Source organism: Schistocerca cancellata, chromosome 2, assembly GCF_023864275.1.
Source record: "Schistocerca cancellata isolate TAMUIC-IGC-003103 chromosome 2, iqSchCanc2.1, whole genome shotgun sequence".
Taxonomy (NCBI): Eukaryota; Metazoa; Arthropoda; class Insecta; order Orthoptera; family Acrididae; genus Schistocerca; species Schistocerca cancellata.
The window spans coordinates 83,329,606-83,347,827 of NC_064627.1; the positions used below are offsets into that span (position 1 = coordinate 83,329,606).

The following is an 18,222-nucleotide window of genomic DNA, read 5'->3' on the forward strand; positions in this document are numbered from 1 at the left end:
CAGTGTAGGCAGGTCAGTTGGTAAATCACGTGGGTGCTTTCACACGTGGCTCTGCCTTTGATCGTGTACACCTTCCGGGTTACAGGACTGGAATAGGTGGTGGTGGGAGGGTGCATGGGACAGGTTTTACACCGGGGGTGGTTACAGGGGCTCCTACCTCCTGCAGATCCAACAACGTATACTTTACTGTAGCTTGGATTGCAGTATTTAGATGGCTTAAGTCAACTGTCGAAGCTTGTCACAAACATTTCCTAACATGTCATAAAGGGTCACTGTTTTTCAAGAAACATGTGCTCGTCCACAGATTATCAATGCATCACAAGAAACAAACAGCATGGGAAGAAGCAAGCAAGTAGCATGGAACACTGAAACATAAGACCCAACACGGCTTGCAGAACCTTGTTGTTGGCGCATTTTGCAGATGCTGCCATGTTGCCAAGTTACGTGAGAACGTTAGCCATGAAATCTGATAATGTGGAAGCAACATTCATGAACATGCAGCTGTGTATACAGATGAGGAGGAGATCGCTTCCAGCACCTCTTCTAATAAGCCTTCATTCCTCAACCATAAAGGTACATCATGTACAATTTTACTTCCATATTTCTTAAGATTTTTATAACACTTTTCCCACTTTAAGTACGGGACATATTTTACTTTCCCGCAATGGAGCTCTGATGATCCAGTGTAATGTTTTGTTCTGGGTGAGCTGTAAACTTGTAGGTTGGGTATTTGACACCATACCCCAGATGGTAGATTTTGTTAACCCTCATTGCCAATTTTGTAAAGACCTCGTCGCTACTGCTGTGGAGGCCGAGTTGCCACTGTTGTTAAGGTAGGTTAAGTTTGTGAGTTCGTGATATGGCTCCAGATGCTACACTGCTAAGACAATTTCTCCCTGCCACTGTTAGACACCTATGCCCCAGGGTCAGGTAACAGAATAGGAGAACGAAGGTTCTACAACACCCCAACAAATTAGTGACAAAGTCCCACAAATGAGTTAAAAGGTTTACTTATCTTTGTGTCTCGATGTGCAGTCTGCAGGACTGCTTGTAATATAACACAAAAAAGGCCCTCAATGGCCAAGTGCAAATAATCGTAGCCAAACTTCACAGTTCATAGCAAGTGCAGTTTACAACAACTGTCTGTCCACTTCTAAGACCTCACTAAATGACATTCCCTGCCTAAGTCAGCCCTGAATGATGATCTATAACCAAGTGGGCTACAGCTGCTATTCTACACTCCTGGAAATGGAAAAAAGAACATATTGACACCGGTGTGTCAGACCCACCATACTTGCTCCGGACACTGCGAGAGGGCTGTACAAGCAATGATCACACGCACGGCACAGCGGACACACCAGGAACCGCGGTGTTGGCCGTCGAATGGCGCTAGCTGCGCAGCATTTGTGCACTGCCGCCGTCAGTGTCAGCCAGTTTGCCGTGGCATACGGAGCTCCATCGCAGTCTTTAACACTGGTAGCATGCCGCGACAGTGTGGACGTGAACCGTAAGTGCAGTTGACGGACTTTGAGCGAGGGCGTATAGTGGGCATGCGGGAGGCCGGGTGGACGTACCGCCGAATAGCTCAACACGTGGGGCGTGAGGTCTCCACAGTACATCGATGTTGTCACCAGTGGTCGGCGGAAGGTGCACGTGCCCGTCGACCTGGGACCGGACCGCAGCGACGCACGGATGCACGCCAAGACCGTAGGATCCTACGCAGTGCCGTAGGGGACCGCACCGCCACTTCCCAGCAAATTAGGGACACTGTTGCTCCTGGGGTATCGGCGAGGACCATTCGCTACCGTCTCCATGAAGCTGGGCTACGGTCCCGCACACCGTTAGGCCGTCTTCCGCTCACGCCCCAACATCGTGCAGCCCGCCTCCAGTGGTGTCGCGACAGGCGTGAATGGAGGGACGAATGGAGACGTGTCGTCTTCAGCGATGAGAGTCGCTTCTGGCTTGGTGCCAGTGATGGTCGTATGGGTGTTTTGCGCCGTGCAGGTGAGCGCCACAATCAGGACTGCATACGACCGAGGCACACAGGGCCAACACCCGGCATCATGGTGTGGGGAGCGATCTCCTACACTGGCCGTACACCACTGGTGATCGTCGAGGGGACACTGAATAGTGCACGGTACATCCAAACCGTCATCGAACCCATCGTTCTACCATTCCTAGACCGGCAAGGGAACTAGCTGTTCCAACAGGACAATGCACGTCCGCATGTATCCCGTGCCACCCAACGTGCTCTAGAAGGTGTAAGTCAACTACCCTGGCCAGCAAGATCTCCGGATCTGTCCCCCATTGAGCATGTTTGGGACTGGATGAAGCGTCGTCTCACGCGGTCTGCACGTCCAGCACGAACGCTGGTCCAACTGAGGCGCCAGGTGGAAATGGCATGGCAAGCCGTTCCACAGGACTACATCCAGCATCTCTACGATCGTCTCCATGGGAGAATAGCAGCCTGCATTGCTGCGAAAGGTGGATATACACTGTACTAGTGCCGACATTGTGCATGCTCTGTTGCCTGTGTCTATATGCCTGTGGTTCTGTCAGTGTGATCATGTGATGTATCTGACCCCAGGAATGTGTCAATAAAGTTTCCCCTTCCTGGGACAATGAATTCACGGTGTTCTTATTTCAATTTCCAGGAGTGTATGTTGTGAATAGGCTTCTGTCTGTTGTCATCTGGTCATTGGCGGACTGTACTTGGCTGGCAATTGACTGAGGCAAAGTTGATATCTTCATCCACGCCGCAGGTGGCGCTGGTGGAACTCACACAAGTGGCAAGTCTCCATGGCACTGGTACCAGCTCGCATCTTCGCACCTGTGGTGCTTTTGGCCTGGCTGTGTCTTGTTCGGACGACACAGCAGTGACTGTCGGCTTGTATAGTCTCATCTTTGTCATCATTTTCAAGTCTGTGCTGCTGATGAAGAGTGGTATGAGGGTTCTTGGCATTTGTAAATACTTCAGCATTTGCTGTGGTGTGAGTCTTCAAATAAATTTTTGTCTTGAGGTGACGTGGAGATATTTGAGTTTTGGGCCACTATATTGCTGTATTGTTGACGTATAGGTTTCTTGTTAATTGTTTGTTGTTGTTGGTGAAATGTTGACTGGTTATGTTTTTTTGGCATTTAGTTGAACTTTGTTAAGTGGACACCATGTCTTGACAGCTGTGGATTGTCTTTGTAATGTACAGATTTTGATGAAGTACTGGTGCATACCACTGTACCATTGGTGAATTGAGCTAAGTTAACTCCAGGTATTAAAGGAAAATCAGTGATACAGAAATTAAAGAGTATTGGAGAGAAGACCGATTCTGGAGACATGCTGGATGATGTGGTCTTCGCGCCCAAGATTTTCTTTTCACTTGTCACCATTATTTGCCTGTCTTTGAGATAGTTGTTAACTATCTTTATTGAACAGTTGGAATTTGATGTTTGAGTGATCAGCTCTCTGATAACATGATTTCTCCTAGCTGATGAAAACAGCACATCCCACTTGAGAATTTCAATTTGAATTCAAACTGTTCCATGTGGATTGTTTTATCTAATAGCAATGTAGTGTGTATGCGGGATAAGATGAGTTTTCTCAGTATCTTGATCATGGTATTGTGAACCTTGTTGGCCTGTAATTTGTGGCTGGCTTAAGATCTTTGCCCAGTTTTGGTTTAGTTACCATCCTGGCTGTTTCTCATAGTGATGAGAAGTAGCATTGCTGGAGGTTTTTTTGTAGATCCTTGTTGCTAATGAATTAATGGCTGTTGCTTCAGGTGATAATTTGTAATTCTATCTGTTCCTGGGGTAGACAGCCATTTTTTTAATTTTAATAATTTAAACTCTTTCAACTTCTCCAAACATTTATAGTTAGTGTTGGTGTTGGCACTGGCACACTGACACAGACACAATTTCTCCATTATTGGTTCATCCTCTTTCTTCCTCAGAGTCATTTGGTGTTAATTCTAAATCTAGGGCTCTTGAATGTAATTTGAAGGCATCTGAAAAAATTTCAGTTATTAATTCCTTAGAATTTTTTAGTGTTTCATGCCATCTCATAGAATCTGGTGTACTGCTGATGCTCACTGTCTTCCCAACATGATATTTCGACATCATAACTTGGCTTCATCAGTTGTCTCAGACAACACCTGATGAAGACGTCAAGTTACAACATTGAAATATCATGTAGACCACCAGCACTACACTCGATCCAATGCAATGATATTTGAGTTATTGTTAAGCAGTTCGTAGGTAAGCATGTGTGGTATGAATATTGAATGTTGTTTGTTCTTGGGTGCATTAATGTCTTTCGCATACTGCCATTCTTCATTGGAATCTACCAGAAAAGAATCCATCTGATCTTCCATTTTCTCATGTGGCTGTTTTGTTAGTTTGTGTCTTAGTTCCCACATTAGTTGGTGTATTTCAGATCTGTTTGCTAAATTTCTGTATCACTGCCATTATTTTCAGAATCAGTTCATCCTATGTTCTAAAAGTAGAGGCGATAATTTCTTTTCATGCCTTATTAGGGAGTTCAGGAGTTCTGTTGGATATCAGCATTGTCCATGCACAATATTTTGACAACATAATTCATTGTCTTATCAGGTTCTACCTGAGATTGCTAGTTGAGTGAAACAGAGCCAGTATTTATACTTACTGCCTTCCTCCTCTGTGGTCAGTTCTAGGTGTTACATCTGCAGTCCATTCCTACTAGAAACATCCAGAGACATTCCATGTTCAGTCTGGTGTGTCTGTGCGCAAGCAAGTGTTGTGTGTACAGTGCGATGCATCTCCATGTTCGCTTATAGGTGTTCTGCCTATGGTCCGTTCCCACTAGAAATGTCTCGAGATGTTCCGTCTTTGGTCTGGTGCAACTGGCTATGAGCTGGAATTCTGTTTTCAGTCCAGTGCACCTGACAGCGATCTGCCGTTCTGTCCTCGATGCACCTAGTTCTCTGTCTGGAGTTCATTCCTCATGTACGTATGTGCTGTTCCTCTTTCTGTCCTGGTAAAAACTGGATGAATGGACACCATATCATAAATCTTTCTGTTGGTTGGCAGCTCTCCATCTTGATCTGTTAGAAGTTAATTTCTTCATGTCTACATAATTAGAAACTCCTGTATTATGTATAGCTTGTCTTAAAAATGCTAGTCATGTTCTTCCTCAGGTTATCTTCCCTTGTAGTGTTGCTTCTAGGACATCTACAAGTAAAAGATTATGTCATGTTATGTCATCAATCCAAACATGTGGTTTTCATTCTGTTGCTGCCCTAAAAGACCTTTCTTTGCTAGTTCTTTGTAGGACTTCCTGGTTGGTGTTTTATCTACTCACTTGAACAGAAATCTTCAGCACCCATTTTTGTCTATTGCCCATGTTTCAGAGCTGTACAATGCTGTGTTCCAAATGAAGCTCCTAATCACCTTTTTCCTCACATCAGTGCTTATGTTGTTTGAAAAAAATAGTTTTGCTTTATTCCTGAACATTATTTATGCTTCTCTATTTTTTTGTTTCTTACTTATTAGGTATGTGTATGATTATATTAATTTTGATGTTTACTGCTTCTGGTTCCTTGGAGCATCTGACAGAAATAGTCTTCTTCGAGTTAATTTCCATTTTGTATCAATCGCTTAGCACTGTACCCATCACTTTTAAAATTCTTTTGCGATTTGTTTCATCTGGAGCTACCACAACTGTCTCATCCACAAACCTAAAATTTATATTTTGTGACTCAGATACCGGTGCGGTTGGTCTCGGAAACTGACATACGGACGGGAGAGCAGTGTGCTGACTACATGGCCTTCCATATCCACATCCGGTGATGCCTGTGGGCTGAGTATGACACGGTGGCCGGTCGGTACCATTGGACCTTCATGGCCTGTTCGGACGGAGTTTAGTTTAGTTGAAATACCTGTGCAGTATTCATTGCACTTGTTCATTGTAGGTTCTATGTAGATGTTGAGTAGGGATGGGGACGGATTGCATGCACATCTTAATACATTTGAGAATTCTAACTTATTTTGCGTAATGTTATCAGTACTGTCACTATTTGCTTATTGTATACATCTTTAATTATTCTACTTTCTCTAGAGCAGTTCCATAATCTTTAGAATTTCCATTAATTTGTTCCAGTGGACAGTGTCGAATGCTTTTCTTATAGTGTGAAGGTATAGGATAGCTTTTCTTGTGCAGGCATAGGATAGCTTTTCGTGTGCCTGTGCCTTCAGAACACAAATTGATCTTCAGCTAAATTGGCTTCAGTTTTGTTTTGATGCATCTATGTATTATTCTTGTTAATATTTACAGAGTGGTAGATAGAATTATCGAAGTCCTGTGATCTTCACGTATGGCTGTTTTGTTCTTCTTAGGAATCATTATCATGATATTTTCTTAGTCCTTTGGGATAATACCAAATCATTGCTTAAGACAAATATCACACACTTTAAGCATTTTGTGTAGGATCTTCTTTTCTAGCTGATTGTTTCAGATTCTTATTTTGTAATTTCAGGCCCCATTTTCTGCTCTGCTCTGCATTTCTTCCTCATATTCTTATTCTGTTCCATTAAATGTTCTGGCTTGTAGAACAACTGTTCAATATATTGTTTCCGTCTGTTAGTTACATCCTCATTTTCTATAAGAATCCTTCCCCTCTTGGATTGGATTAAATTTCTGTATTGTTTTCATTTTCCAAAATGCTGTCGTATCTGATTAAGTGCCTTTTCTGTATTTCATTTTTTGCAGTTTTCATTAATTTTGTCACGTGACTTGCACCTAACCCTTTTTAGACTTTATGTTTCACTGTAAATTTTGCTTCTTAGTATATTGCATTTCTGATTCATTTTTTCCCCTTTTCACTTCCTTCTTTGTTGCGTCAGTGCTATTATGTGATCATTAACCCATGGTTTCCAGGGTCTGTCATGTTGCAGACCAATTGTTTCTTTTGCTGCCGCTTTACTCGCGATTTTAGGTCTTTAGATTAGACTCATATACACCACCACAAAAGTTGTTTGTCCACTTTAGACGCGGCTTCTGCAGAGGCAATATGTGGCAGTAGTTCATTATGATCAATGAGCGACCCCTTCGCGAAGATCTCGGCCCACTTGTGCCGACTGTCTCTTCTGTTGGGAATCATGTGCCTTAGTGTGAAGGTTTCCCCATTCCGTCTTATGTAAAGTAAAGATGGCTTGCTGTGGTGTGTCATAGGGGGCGTTCGTACACGCTTGCTTTTATGGCCAGTGAGAGATGCATTGGTCAAAATCTGCACGTGCAGGTTAGCGAATTCTAATTACACAATGAAACCCAAAAGGATTTATAATAGGAGTCAACAACGCTGAATTTTGTTTAAGCCAACTAATTATTTATAGAACGACTGAAAAATAATCGGCGAATGGTAACCTTACATCAATTCGAAATAATTAATATTATGAAACTGTGTAGTACAGTAAATAAGTCGCGAGGCAAGTGAATGCTGATTCCAATGTCAAATAAGTATTACGAAATAAAAATTAAGTCCGTCAGCGCACCAAAAACTAACACACAGTGCAACAAATAATATGCAAGTTCACATATATTCCAAAATTAAAAGTCGAATCGATCACCCAAAATCAAATACCTGATCGCTTCTAAAATGTTATATGTCACGCGCAAACATGACAATGTTAAAGAATAAGCCAGAGATTGAGATGACCTGTGCTAGTACGTGAAAAGTTGGCGAATGAATTCAAACCGCGCTTTTGAGAAACGCGATAAATCCCTTGCCTCCATGCGAAGAGGTTAAAGCGTAAATGATTAGGATCAACTCGTCACCCAGAATGTAGTATGACGTCAAACACTATCGAACCCCAAAATTTTAATCGTCCACTATCCAGATGTAACAATAACAACTTACTGGTGTATAAACAGAATGTCTATAGAATAGCTTTTCTTTCCCGGTCATTTCCCTGCCTCACATAATAATATTCGTTTGACGACTTGAGTTACCAATATCAATATATGTTACATGTGCTTTCCCGAACGAAACAATATATATACATTAATAAAACCTTTCCACCCTCCAATCATTGGCGTTTGCACTGTCTAATGCCCTTTATTTATGGCCGTTTTAATAATCAAGAAAGCTGTAGATATTTCTAAATCCCCTCTCCGCCTCCCCCTTGCACACATTTTCTGGGCTGTATTTGAAGGCTAATTCCAGGAACTACTGTAGGGATTTTGATACGTTTTTCATTAATAGATAGACTGATTCACAAGTAAGGTCAGTTGCGTAACCATATATAGGTAACCGCTACGCCAGACAAGTCGTCCGGCCCCTTGCAAAGCCGGGGTGGATCGCAAGTTACTACTAAATCAATTCAGTTTTTTAAACTTGCATTACCTGAAATCATAGAAAATAGATATTTGGTATCTCGTACTACCTTGATTCCACCTTTACTGTGAACGCTATGTACCGACACATTTGCATAACCATACATTTAACATATTTGCCATATGGTCACTTTTATTATGAATGAGTTGTTAACAGCTTGACATTCTGAGCCATTAGCTGACTTATCCAGCTATCTATACCTCTTATGTTGTTGTAGCTTAAAGCTATTAATTTTTCTTTACATTCAGTTCTATTTGTAATTGCAATTTGTGTGTATCTTCCGTAAAAGTTGTCGTATAATGATGAACTAAACTGCAGTGAGCTTGTTTCACCTCTGCGATATCTACGGTGCCTTTTTTTCCGATACGATGACCGTAAGCTGTGGAAAGGAATTTGAGCAATCTTATTTCGGTCACATTCCTGGCTGCGTCGAGCGTCCGCCATGTCGGTGCCATCCTTTTCGCCGGCGTAGTTGTCGCCTGACTCATCAGCCCCCTCCACCGCGGGGAAAAACCCGGCCGCGCCCGGCTCGCCCTTTTGCAGCAATTGCTCACCCCTTCGTCTTTCACCTCCGGGAAGAGGTGAATCGTTACATTTTCTTCATCTTTTCTGGCTGTTTGAAGTATAATACCAAACTGAGGAACGTTTTCACAAAATACAAAATTTGCAGAAGTAATTTATGTATGTATTCAAAATGAGTCTGCTACATGGATTTTATGCCCGTTTAATCTTGCGCGCATAACTGTGCAATTTTTCCAAGTCGACATCCACAAAAATGAGTTTTGCCAGTTCTGAATATTTAGTCATTTATTGTTAATTTTTGACAAAGTAGCAGCTGCGTCCCAATCAGGACCACAGCTACATGTTTTCTAGTAATGTACTTGATACCATTGTAAAGGAATTCAGAAAACTTTAAACCATAATCTTACCACCACACTATTATGAGGTTCCGAGCCAGCATGGTAAATGAATGGTTCCGGAAAAGGGATGACATGCGTACTATTTCAAGCCCACTGCTGCTAACAATAGTGAAGCTACCATACAAAATATCCGAAGCCAGAATTTTTATTTATTTTCTTTAAAAAGAAAAGGCAGTGTCATCGGAAACGTCGAAAGAACATACATTTCCTCTTGATCATTACTGAAACGAAGAAAACTAACATAGATACTTTTTAAGGACATTGATCGATCAGCTGTAGTAAAACCTTGAAACCATGATAGTGGCAAAGAGGCTGACGATGTAAAGAAACTAAAGAGATTTTTTCATACATCAACGAAAGAAACCCAAGAGTCCTATGGAAGGGCCTAGTGTGAACATGACAGTTAAAGTGATGAAGTACAGTACCTTAATGAACTAACTTATTAAATTATTATTTGTTCAGTGGTTTAAAACAAACTAGAACATTTCATTCTGGGAACTAGATTATCACTGCTATGAAATATATTAATATGAGATGTCTAGCGTCGAAAAAAAAAGGAATTTTCTATTTCTGCAACTGAAAGTTGTTAGAAATGTCTTTCCTGTTCAAGTAATTCTGTAATATGTGCTTCCTGATTTTTTTTTTTTTTTTTTAGATGTTGACTATTGTTAAAACATTCCTCAATTGTTGTCTGATGTAAGTCTTAATTATATCCTCGAGGTCAGTACTGAGGACATTTTGTGCTGTTTCTCGAGTGTTATCTGGTCCGTTTTCTCTAGAAAGAGATGTCCAACTTTGGCTTTTCAAACTTCGCCATATGCATTTTCTTTATTTACCCACACATGTTTAGACAACTGTGTGTGCCTTTCCGCGAGTCTCCAAGCACACACACACACACACACACACACACACACACACACACACACAGGTGTCAAAACATGTCTTAGTACACAGAGATAGAATACATTGTGTGTTTTCTTTTTTTCTTCATAAGGTCGAGTTCAAAAACTTAAATTTATTCGCAAACACGTCAACAGGATCTTCCAATCCCAGCAAGAAGAGACGGGTTTCCTGTATTACCAGCGGTAGGTTGGTTCTGATTGTTCATTAGTTGTGTTGGGCTGGTAGTGGACGGTGGCTTTGTCGTTCCGTTGTTCGTTCCAATTGTCTGTCTCGACTGCATTCTTCTGATGCCTTCTTGGGGCAGCTGGCAACCGCGCCCAGAGCCTGGATGCACCCCGTGACAAAGGACGCATTTCGGAGGTTCGTATGGGCGGAGCTTGTGTTGTGACGCGTTGAGATACCGTAGTTTGAGGTAGTTCGTCTGCCGTCTGGGCCAAGATGGCTGTCGTGTAGTACTCTGATGTGGCTCCGCGTTTCTTCGTGGTAAACTGATTGTCGGTGGTCGGTATACGTATGCGCAAGAGTCTGCAATAATTAGGAGTATTGCAATTTTTTTTTAATCGGTGGATAGTGTGAGTTTTACGCTGTGAACATTTAGTTTTGAGGTGAGATCGTTCGCCGCGCGCGTGGACCGTCCATCGCTCAACTTCCGGCCGCGGGCCTTGTCAGTTCTCGCACGTCAGACGCCATCTTCGCCTCAGTTGAAGCCTAGAGGCCCCCAGCGTCAGGAAGCTCGACCAGCTAGCCGCGTTCCCCGTCGACCGCGCCCAATCTGGTGAGCGCCTTCGCGTCGCCGCCCTCAATTCCAGTGTTAACCGGTAGATTTAAGGAGCGAGAACTGTAAGTGCCAGCACTGCTACTTCCATTTAGTGAATTTTTGCCGTCTGCTAGCACGGCCAACCGAGACGACGACGGCAGTAGTGACTAAGGAGATCATGTTACTAGCTGTAGCTTTAGATGTAGGCCTGTATGACTAGAGATTCAACCAGACTTGTTTTGATGACATGGTATAATTTGTAGAGTAGAATTTAGGTACTTTCAAGAAAGTATCTCCAATCGTTTCACAAAGATAAAAAAAAGGCAGAACTTCGAGTATAGTTTCAATCGAAGTAATTGGGGACAGCCAGGACGAAAACAGAGGCAACAGCAGCAGAGCAGAGCGACACCGTTTTAGTGAGATCTAGAGACAATAAAGATGGAAAAAGAGACGACATAAATGTTTAAATATTTACGTTAGCCAAGGCAGAGAAAGATTAAAATCGGGACTGTGAGAACTGCAAACAGTACTTTTAGCTTTACAGTTCCAGAAATTAAACAAAAAGAAGAAACTGTCAAAATTGGAACGTGTGTGAATGGGTATGTTGGGAAGCGTCTGAGAGTCGTGTATGTACGTAAGTACTATTCTCGGCTGTGGATTCTGTCTCTTTGGGAAGAATGGGCTCTGTCACAACTCTCCCACTAGACCGCGAGTGGCACCGCCTGTGGTAGGGCTAGTTGCATTGTACAGGAGAGACAGGAATCAGGTAGAACTAAGAGTATTATACTGAATCATCTTAACAACGAATTTGAGATACTGTCTTTCACTGAAACTGAAACTGAGCCAGTGAGACTCACTTCACGTGTTGCCCTGTGTCAAGAGGAGGGCGGCAGTTCGAACATATGGTGAATAGTGGCACCCCTTAGGAAAATGAAACAAGGTCCACTTCATGTTCGTCTTTTGAATCTGCAGCTCTTGTCCACTCTTCGCATTTGCAGTTACAGGATATGGGTACCACATTTTTGCAAACACATTTTTTCTTTTTTACCTAGACATGTTTCAGCACTTCTATGCCACCGTCAGTGGGTTTTTGTTTATTGGAAACTGGAGAAAGTGAAAGTATTTTAGGTCATAACTGATTTAACAAAGTGAGGACTAAGGAAAGTTTTGTGCGTTTTGATTATTACCGTGATTTTACGTTACATGGTTTTGCAGGACCGACTGTATGGTGACCTGCACTGATAGGCTGTCATCTGCAAATCAATGTAAATGTAAATTTCATCGGCGAGTAAATATATATCTTGATTTTTTTAAAATGTGGTTTTGTCGTGTCGAAATGTTTTGCTTATATAATTGTTACTACTCACGTTTTTTTGTATCTGATCTTTCTTCTTTTAGGTTCCAAGGACACACACACACACACACACACACACACACACACACATTAATCACCTTTTTACTTCACAAAACGCGGTGAGCACTATGTTGTGTTTCTTAATCCCGTCGGTGTTCTTTTGTTAGTAGTAGTAGTAATAATGTTTACAGCATTATAGTACCCCTTATGTAGTTACTGCTGTGTCATGCTGTTAATTAATTCATTTGTCTGTTTTGAAGTGAGTAAAGAAGTAATTTATGAACTACTGCAGATACTAGCTACATCATGGAGAAGATATTTTCTTCAGATATTTAGCATTTATTAGGTGTGTGTCTCATGTCTATCATCAGCTATGTATGGGACAAAGCATAACATATTTGTGCGGTGGGTGAACAGTGTGAGGAACCTGTAACTTCCACTGCATTAATGCTACCAATTGAGAAAAAGTGTCGGCCGATGTGGCCGACTGGTTCTAGGCGCTTCAGTCTGGAACCGCTCGACCGCTACGGTGGCAGGTTCGAATCCTGCCTCAGGCATGGATGTGTGTGATTTCCTTAGGTTAGTTAGGTTTAAGTAGTTCTAAGTTCTAGGGGACTGATGACCACAGCTGTTAAGTCCCATAGTGCTCAGAGCCATTTGAGAAAAAGTAATTATTGATAATTTATGTAATTATTATTAGAGCCTTACAAAATTATTATAATGGTAATGATCTCTTGAAAATCATTTAGTTTAGTGACTGAAACAGAATTGACTCATTTAGCTTTTACGCATCAGAAAATTTCATTTTACCCCTCAGGGGTGTAACCAACCCCAAGTTGGGAAACACTGTCCTAGGGGCTATATCGAGCAATTTGGCACAGTGGTTTTTACGACACTGGACATGTACTCAAGAAGAGCAGGTTTAAATCCCTGTTTGGCTGTCCAGATAGTCAGTGAGCTGCAGATTCTCAAAATTGCATAATGTAAATGGCAAGATGGTTCTTTCAAAAAGAAACATTTGATTTATTTTCCTGTCTTTACCCTGTTTTAACGTGTGCTTTGTCTGTAATGACCTTAATTGCTCTTTCCTACACTGTTGAGTGAGAAAGCTGTTCAGCAGTGTGACAGAGGGTGACTGGAAGGTAAGTGGTGGAAGTAGCAAGCCAGGATAAGGTAATTGGACATGGCTTTCTGCTTCCATATGTAGGAGGCAAATTTAAGTACACCACACTTAAATTGAGTAGGTTAACTGTATTCTGACTGCCAGTCAGTTGTATATTTTGGAGGGGAAACTGTCCTCTCAGTGACAAATGTGATGACACTTTTAAAATTTTGTGCAATGTCTGGAGTACACGTTACCCCTTTAGGAAGATGTCAGTGTGTGTATAGCAGAGTGCCTGACTCATCCATTTATTTATTAATGATTGGTGAGTCACATATATCTGTAACAATTACCATTGTGTGTGTGTGTGTGTGTGTGTGTGTGTGTGTGTGTGTGTGTGTGTGAGAGAGAGAGAGAGAGAGATCATTTATTGATTTAAATACGAGACTATAATTTTCACTATTGTTACATTTGAATCACTGACTGTTACCTGGGCACAAATCACTGCAGAAAGCTTAACATTGATCAAAGTAGTAGTGAAGGGCTTTATGGGACCTCATATTTACTAACTAAATATATAGTTCCAGTAGAGATTTTTTGAAGTGTGTGCCAGTTTGCAACAATAGTTTAACTAAATGAGATTTTGTTTTTGCAGGATTTCAACATTCCGCATATACCTTTGGCATTGAATCACACATAGCACAGTCTAACATCAATGGTGCACTAGTACCACCTGCTGCATTGCTCAGTATTTTGCAGAAAGGGCTTCAGTACACAGAAGCTGAGATTAGCATAGGAGAGGTAAGAAGTATTATTTTTCTGTTGTGTTAATATGTGAATTAATTTCCTGAATTATTAAAATTATGTAGTTCCCAGAAATACCTTTGTGTGTTTCTGATAATTTGTTATTGCATAAGCACTGTAAGGTATGGACAAATTTTTTCATTCTGTTCATTAATATTTTTATTGAGAACTCTAAAAGATTGAATGAACAAATGAGAAATGATGAACATCTGAGGAAGCTCAACTAATTAATTCTGGCCATGTTGGCTCCTTTGACTTAGGGTAGACATCATACCACTCTGTATGTGTACATTAACCACTAGGCTGTATATGTACCCTAACCACTAGACAAATTATGATGTACTTAACACTCAACCTTCTGGTTGTCTAAGTGACAAGAAGGCAGGTGGTTCACCATTTTAATCGTTGACAGTCCCTCACCTTGCCTAACTACCCCATACTTCTCAGCTGAAACAGGCTCAATTAACAACCGGGTAATGTCACCTCACTCTCTATCATTAATTGAAAATTGTGCTTGTGGTCCAATCTAGCATCCTTGAGCCACTAGAAACTGTACCTTGTGAGAGCTTCTGGAAAGAGCGCCAGGAGGTTGAGAACTTGAATATAATTAAAAATGATAGATGATAGGGTACTGTGATCACAGAAAGGACAAACAGACCATTACCTCAGAAAGAGGAAGAAGTTAAGGGAAATGGGAAAAAATCATTTTAGCTACAGCCAAAGAGGAGCAGATAAAAATCTCAAATATGAACACTTTAACCTGCCCATAACCCAGAATTTATCCTTGTTGGTGTTTTCCATTGGTGGCATGCTGGCCTGCATACTTCATGTTCACAGACTCCAAAAACTGGCTCTGATCCATACTTTGTTAATCTATGGCTTCGGCCCCTGGCACCTTGCTCCACTCTCCTTGGGAAACTGCCAGAGCTACATCCATTCATTGTCAATAGCAGACAGTAGACAGCCAGAATAAAATGATGATGATGCATTTGTAATATCACACATGGTGCGTACTTTGATACCTGAATCAGGTATCCCTACCACATTAACACTACAATACCAGTACATATCGGAAAAAACGATTGTTTGTAGGTGCTTGAGACAGAAATTAGTTACAGTTAAAATGATACCACTATTAATCCCTTTTCCTAGTCCTAGCACATAAAACAAGATAAACACCGCACTACCCCCCCCCCCCCCCCCTCCCAATGAATATTACATATGGGTATACTCCGGTTTGACTTAACCAATATGGGAGGTTCCTGTACAATAGCTGCAGCCACTCTAGTGAGGTATCTGTGGTGAGGACAGACTAACATATGATTCCTGAAGTGGGATAGCAGACAGACGTATTAGTAGATGCAGGGGAAACAGTCTGGTTGATTGCGTAATCTGTCATTGTAATGTTAACCAGTAAGTCCTTGCTGTCTTGATACTGTGAGTGGATGTAAGCATGGGGAGACTATAAGCATTACATTTCCCAAGGGCATGCAACTCTGCTTTAGTGATCATGGCATCATCCTGGGTAAAACATTCTTATGGTAAAATGATCCTCTATTTGATTATATGGGGAAGTTGGGCGTGTGTTGTGTGGGCATGGGATATTACTCAGGAATTTGTTGTCATCATAAAAAAAACAATTCCAGTAGATAGGCTGAATTTAAGTTACGTACAGTGGAGATGAGTGAAGTGCAGTGTCAGGAAGAACAGTACTTCTGGCCAGGTAAGTACAGAGTTATTAACATAGACCAAAGTCGTGATAATACTGAAGAAAGTCTAATAATGAATAAGGAAATAGAACTGCAGATGTGCTACTGTAAATAACATAGTGAATGCATATTCACAGCCAGAATATGATCGTGTTGTGGAAAAGCTATGTTCGTGACAAGTAATGGATTGTTATTGGTACTCTGTGACCTTCAACGATTTTCCACCCTAATATATGCACTGTGCCCTTACTACCTTCTGCTCTTTTGGTCCACAGAACAGAACAGAAATGAAGGCAAAATGGTTCATGAGGATTTGGAGGAGGAGGAGGAGATTTAGTGTTTAACATCCCATTACTAATGACGTCATTAGGGATGGAGCATGGACTCAGATTAGGGAAGGCAATTGGCTGTGCCCTTTCAAAGGAACCATCCCGGTATTTGTCTGATGTGATTTATTGAAATCCTGGAAAAACTAAATCGAGATGGCCGGATGCAGGTTTGAACTGTCATCCTCCCGAATGTGAGTCCATTGTGCTAACCACTGTGTCACCTCGCTCGATCATGAAGATTTGCATGAAGCTTCATTACACCAGATCTTTCTTCAAAAACGTCGTCATACCTGAACGACATTTCTTTGTAATTACAGTTTGCATCTGTCATCTGAACAAAGTGACTCACTTATCTTGTACTCTTTTGCTATTTTCACGTTTGTGACATCACTTTTGTGTGAAGTGGCATAAAATGGGAGCCCAGGAACAGTTCCAACCACTTGCTCTCTTATTACAGTCTATAGCAGACTTAATGGAATTAGTTTCTACATCATGGTCCTCAATACACAGAATAAATTTACCTGCAAAGAAACTGATTTGTACCTCCCCCCCCCCCCCCCCCCCCTCCATCAAAAACTAGACTCCTGTAATGCAGTCCCCCAACAAAGCATATGATATGACAAATATAAACTTTATCCACAAATTCTAATTCCAACTAGGCCTACAGCTTAACTGTCTTTTATAGGGCACTGTCTGCTCCCGCAATCCAGTCTTCACACAGAATAAAATGTTCAAGCTCTCTTAAATCATGACCATGACATTTGTGAGAATTTGAAACTTTTCAGTATTTCAGTAATTCAGTAATAGAATCTACGGGCTCTGTAACTATTCCTAAAATTTTAAAAAATAAAAGAAGTAATATGCAATTTAACTTGTCATTGTAAATAAGGCAAGCTCCAGAGAAGATTCTTTCATTACATACACTGATGCAAAATGCAGAAAGATAAATCCGACAAATTTTGTCAAATTTGATTACATTGCCAAATATAAGGATCCCAATTGTAGTTGGTTTAGACTTTTCAGTTAGTAGTTAGTAGTTAATGTGACTTGGAGTCACATTTATTTCTTGACTGTCTCACATTATTTTCATTTATGACTCATTAAAGCACTCCCTAAACACATAATAAGTTTTGTGAGTCACAACTGATTCAGTCTCGTCTCCTTTACTTCTTTTAGCAAGCATTAGAGTTGTAAAGCCATTGGTGGAAGAATCTTTGCAAAATTTTATCAGAATTGTTGAGATTTTTCAGCTTCAACAAATCTCAAATTGTCTGTCTTGAATCTTATATCTAGACAGGTTGCAATCAAGTAATTTGACTTTTCATTTAAGGAGCTGAAACAACTTTCTAATTCAGCTTTCAAAAAATTTCTCATGTGTGGTCAGTGTTTTTTATACTGTCTCACCCTTGTCTAAATACTTATTTGACGCTGCAGCATGTGGTATTATTCGAATGTGCAGAAGGGACCAGATCTTGTATTTATTTGTTCAAAGGACTTCAGAAGATTGACAATATGCTCCGTCAAACACCACTGGTGACACATCAAATTCCTAAGCAGGTCATAATCAGACAACTTCAGAGACATGCCCTCTTCTTGTTGCAACAGGTGCTCTGCAATATAAAGGGTGGAAATTACACGTTGTGCTGATACCTTATACCAACTGATACTCTGAACAATGTTCCTCTTTTTGAGTTGCCAACAGTGTTTCTTGAGAGAAGCGCAAATGATTGCAGTGCGTTTCGAGAGATCTCCCAGAAGTGATTATTCTTGTAACTTCAACCTGGACCATCAATGACTCAATTACAAACTCCTGCAGCGAATGGATAAAGCAGCTGGCAGCTTTCATGGTGTTTGCACCACAGTCATGAGTGAGCAATTTGATTAGTATCCCAGCAGTCCATGATAGCATGGCATTTTACAGCAAGGTAATGCTTGTTCTAGGAGACTTGTAAATCTGGTCTGTTCTATGATAGATAAAGGC

General features: G+C 41.2%; 1 protein-coding gene across 1 annotated transcript in view; it reads left to right on the forward strand.

Annotated features, from left to right (window-relative positions):
* Positions 1 to 18,222, forward strand: part of LOC126161355 (F-box-like/WD repeat-containing protein TBL1XR1) — a 132,834-nt gene that overhangs the window by 26,627 nt on the left and 87,985 nt on the right. The window contains exon 2 of the mRNA XM_049917123.1: positions 14,055 to 14,200. Coding sequence (XP_049773080.1) covers positions 14,055 to 14,200 — 146 coding nt within the window. The remainder of the gene's footprint in view (positions 1 to 14,054; positions 14,201 to 18,222) is intronic.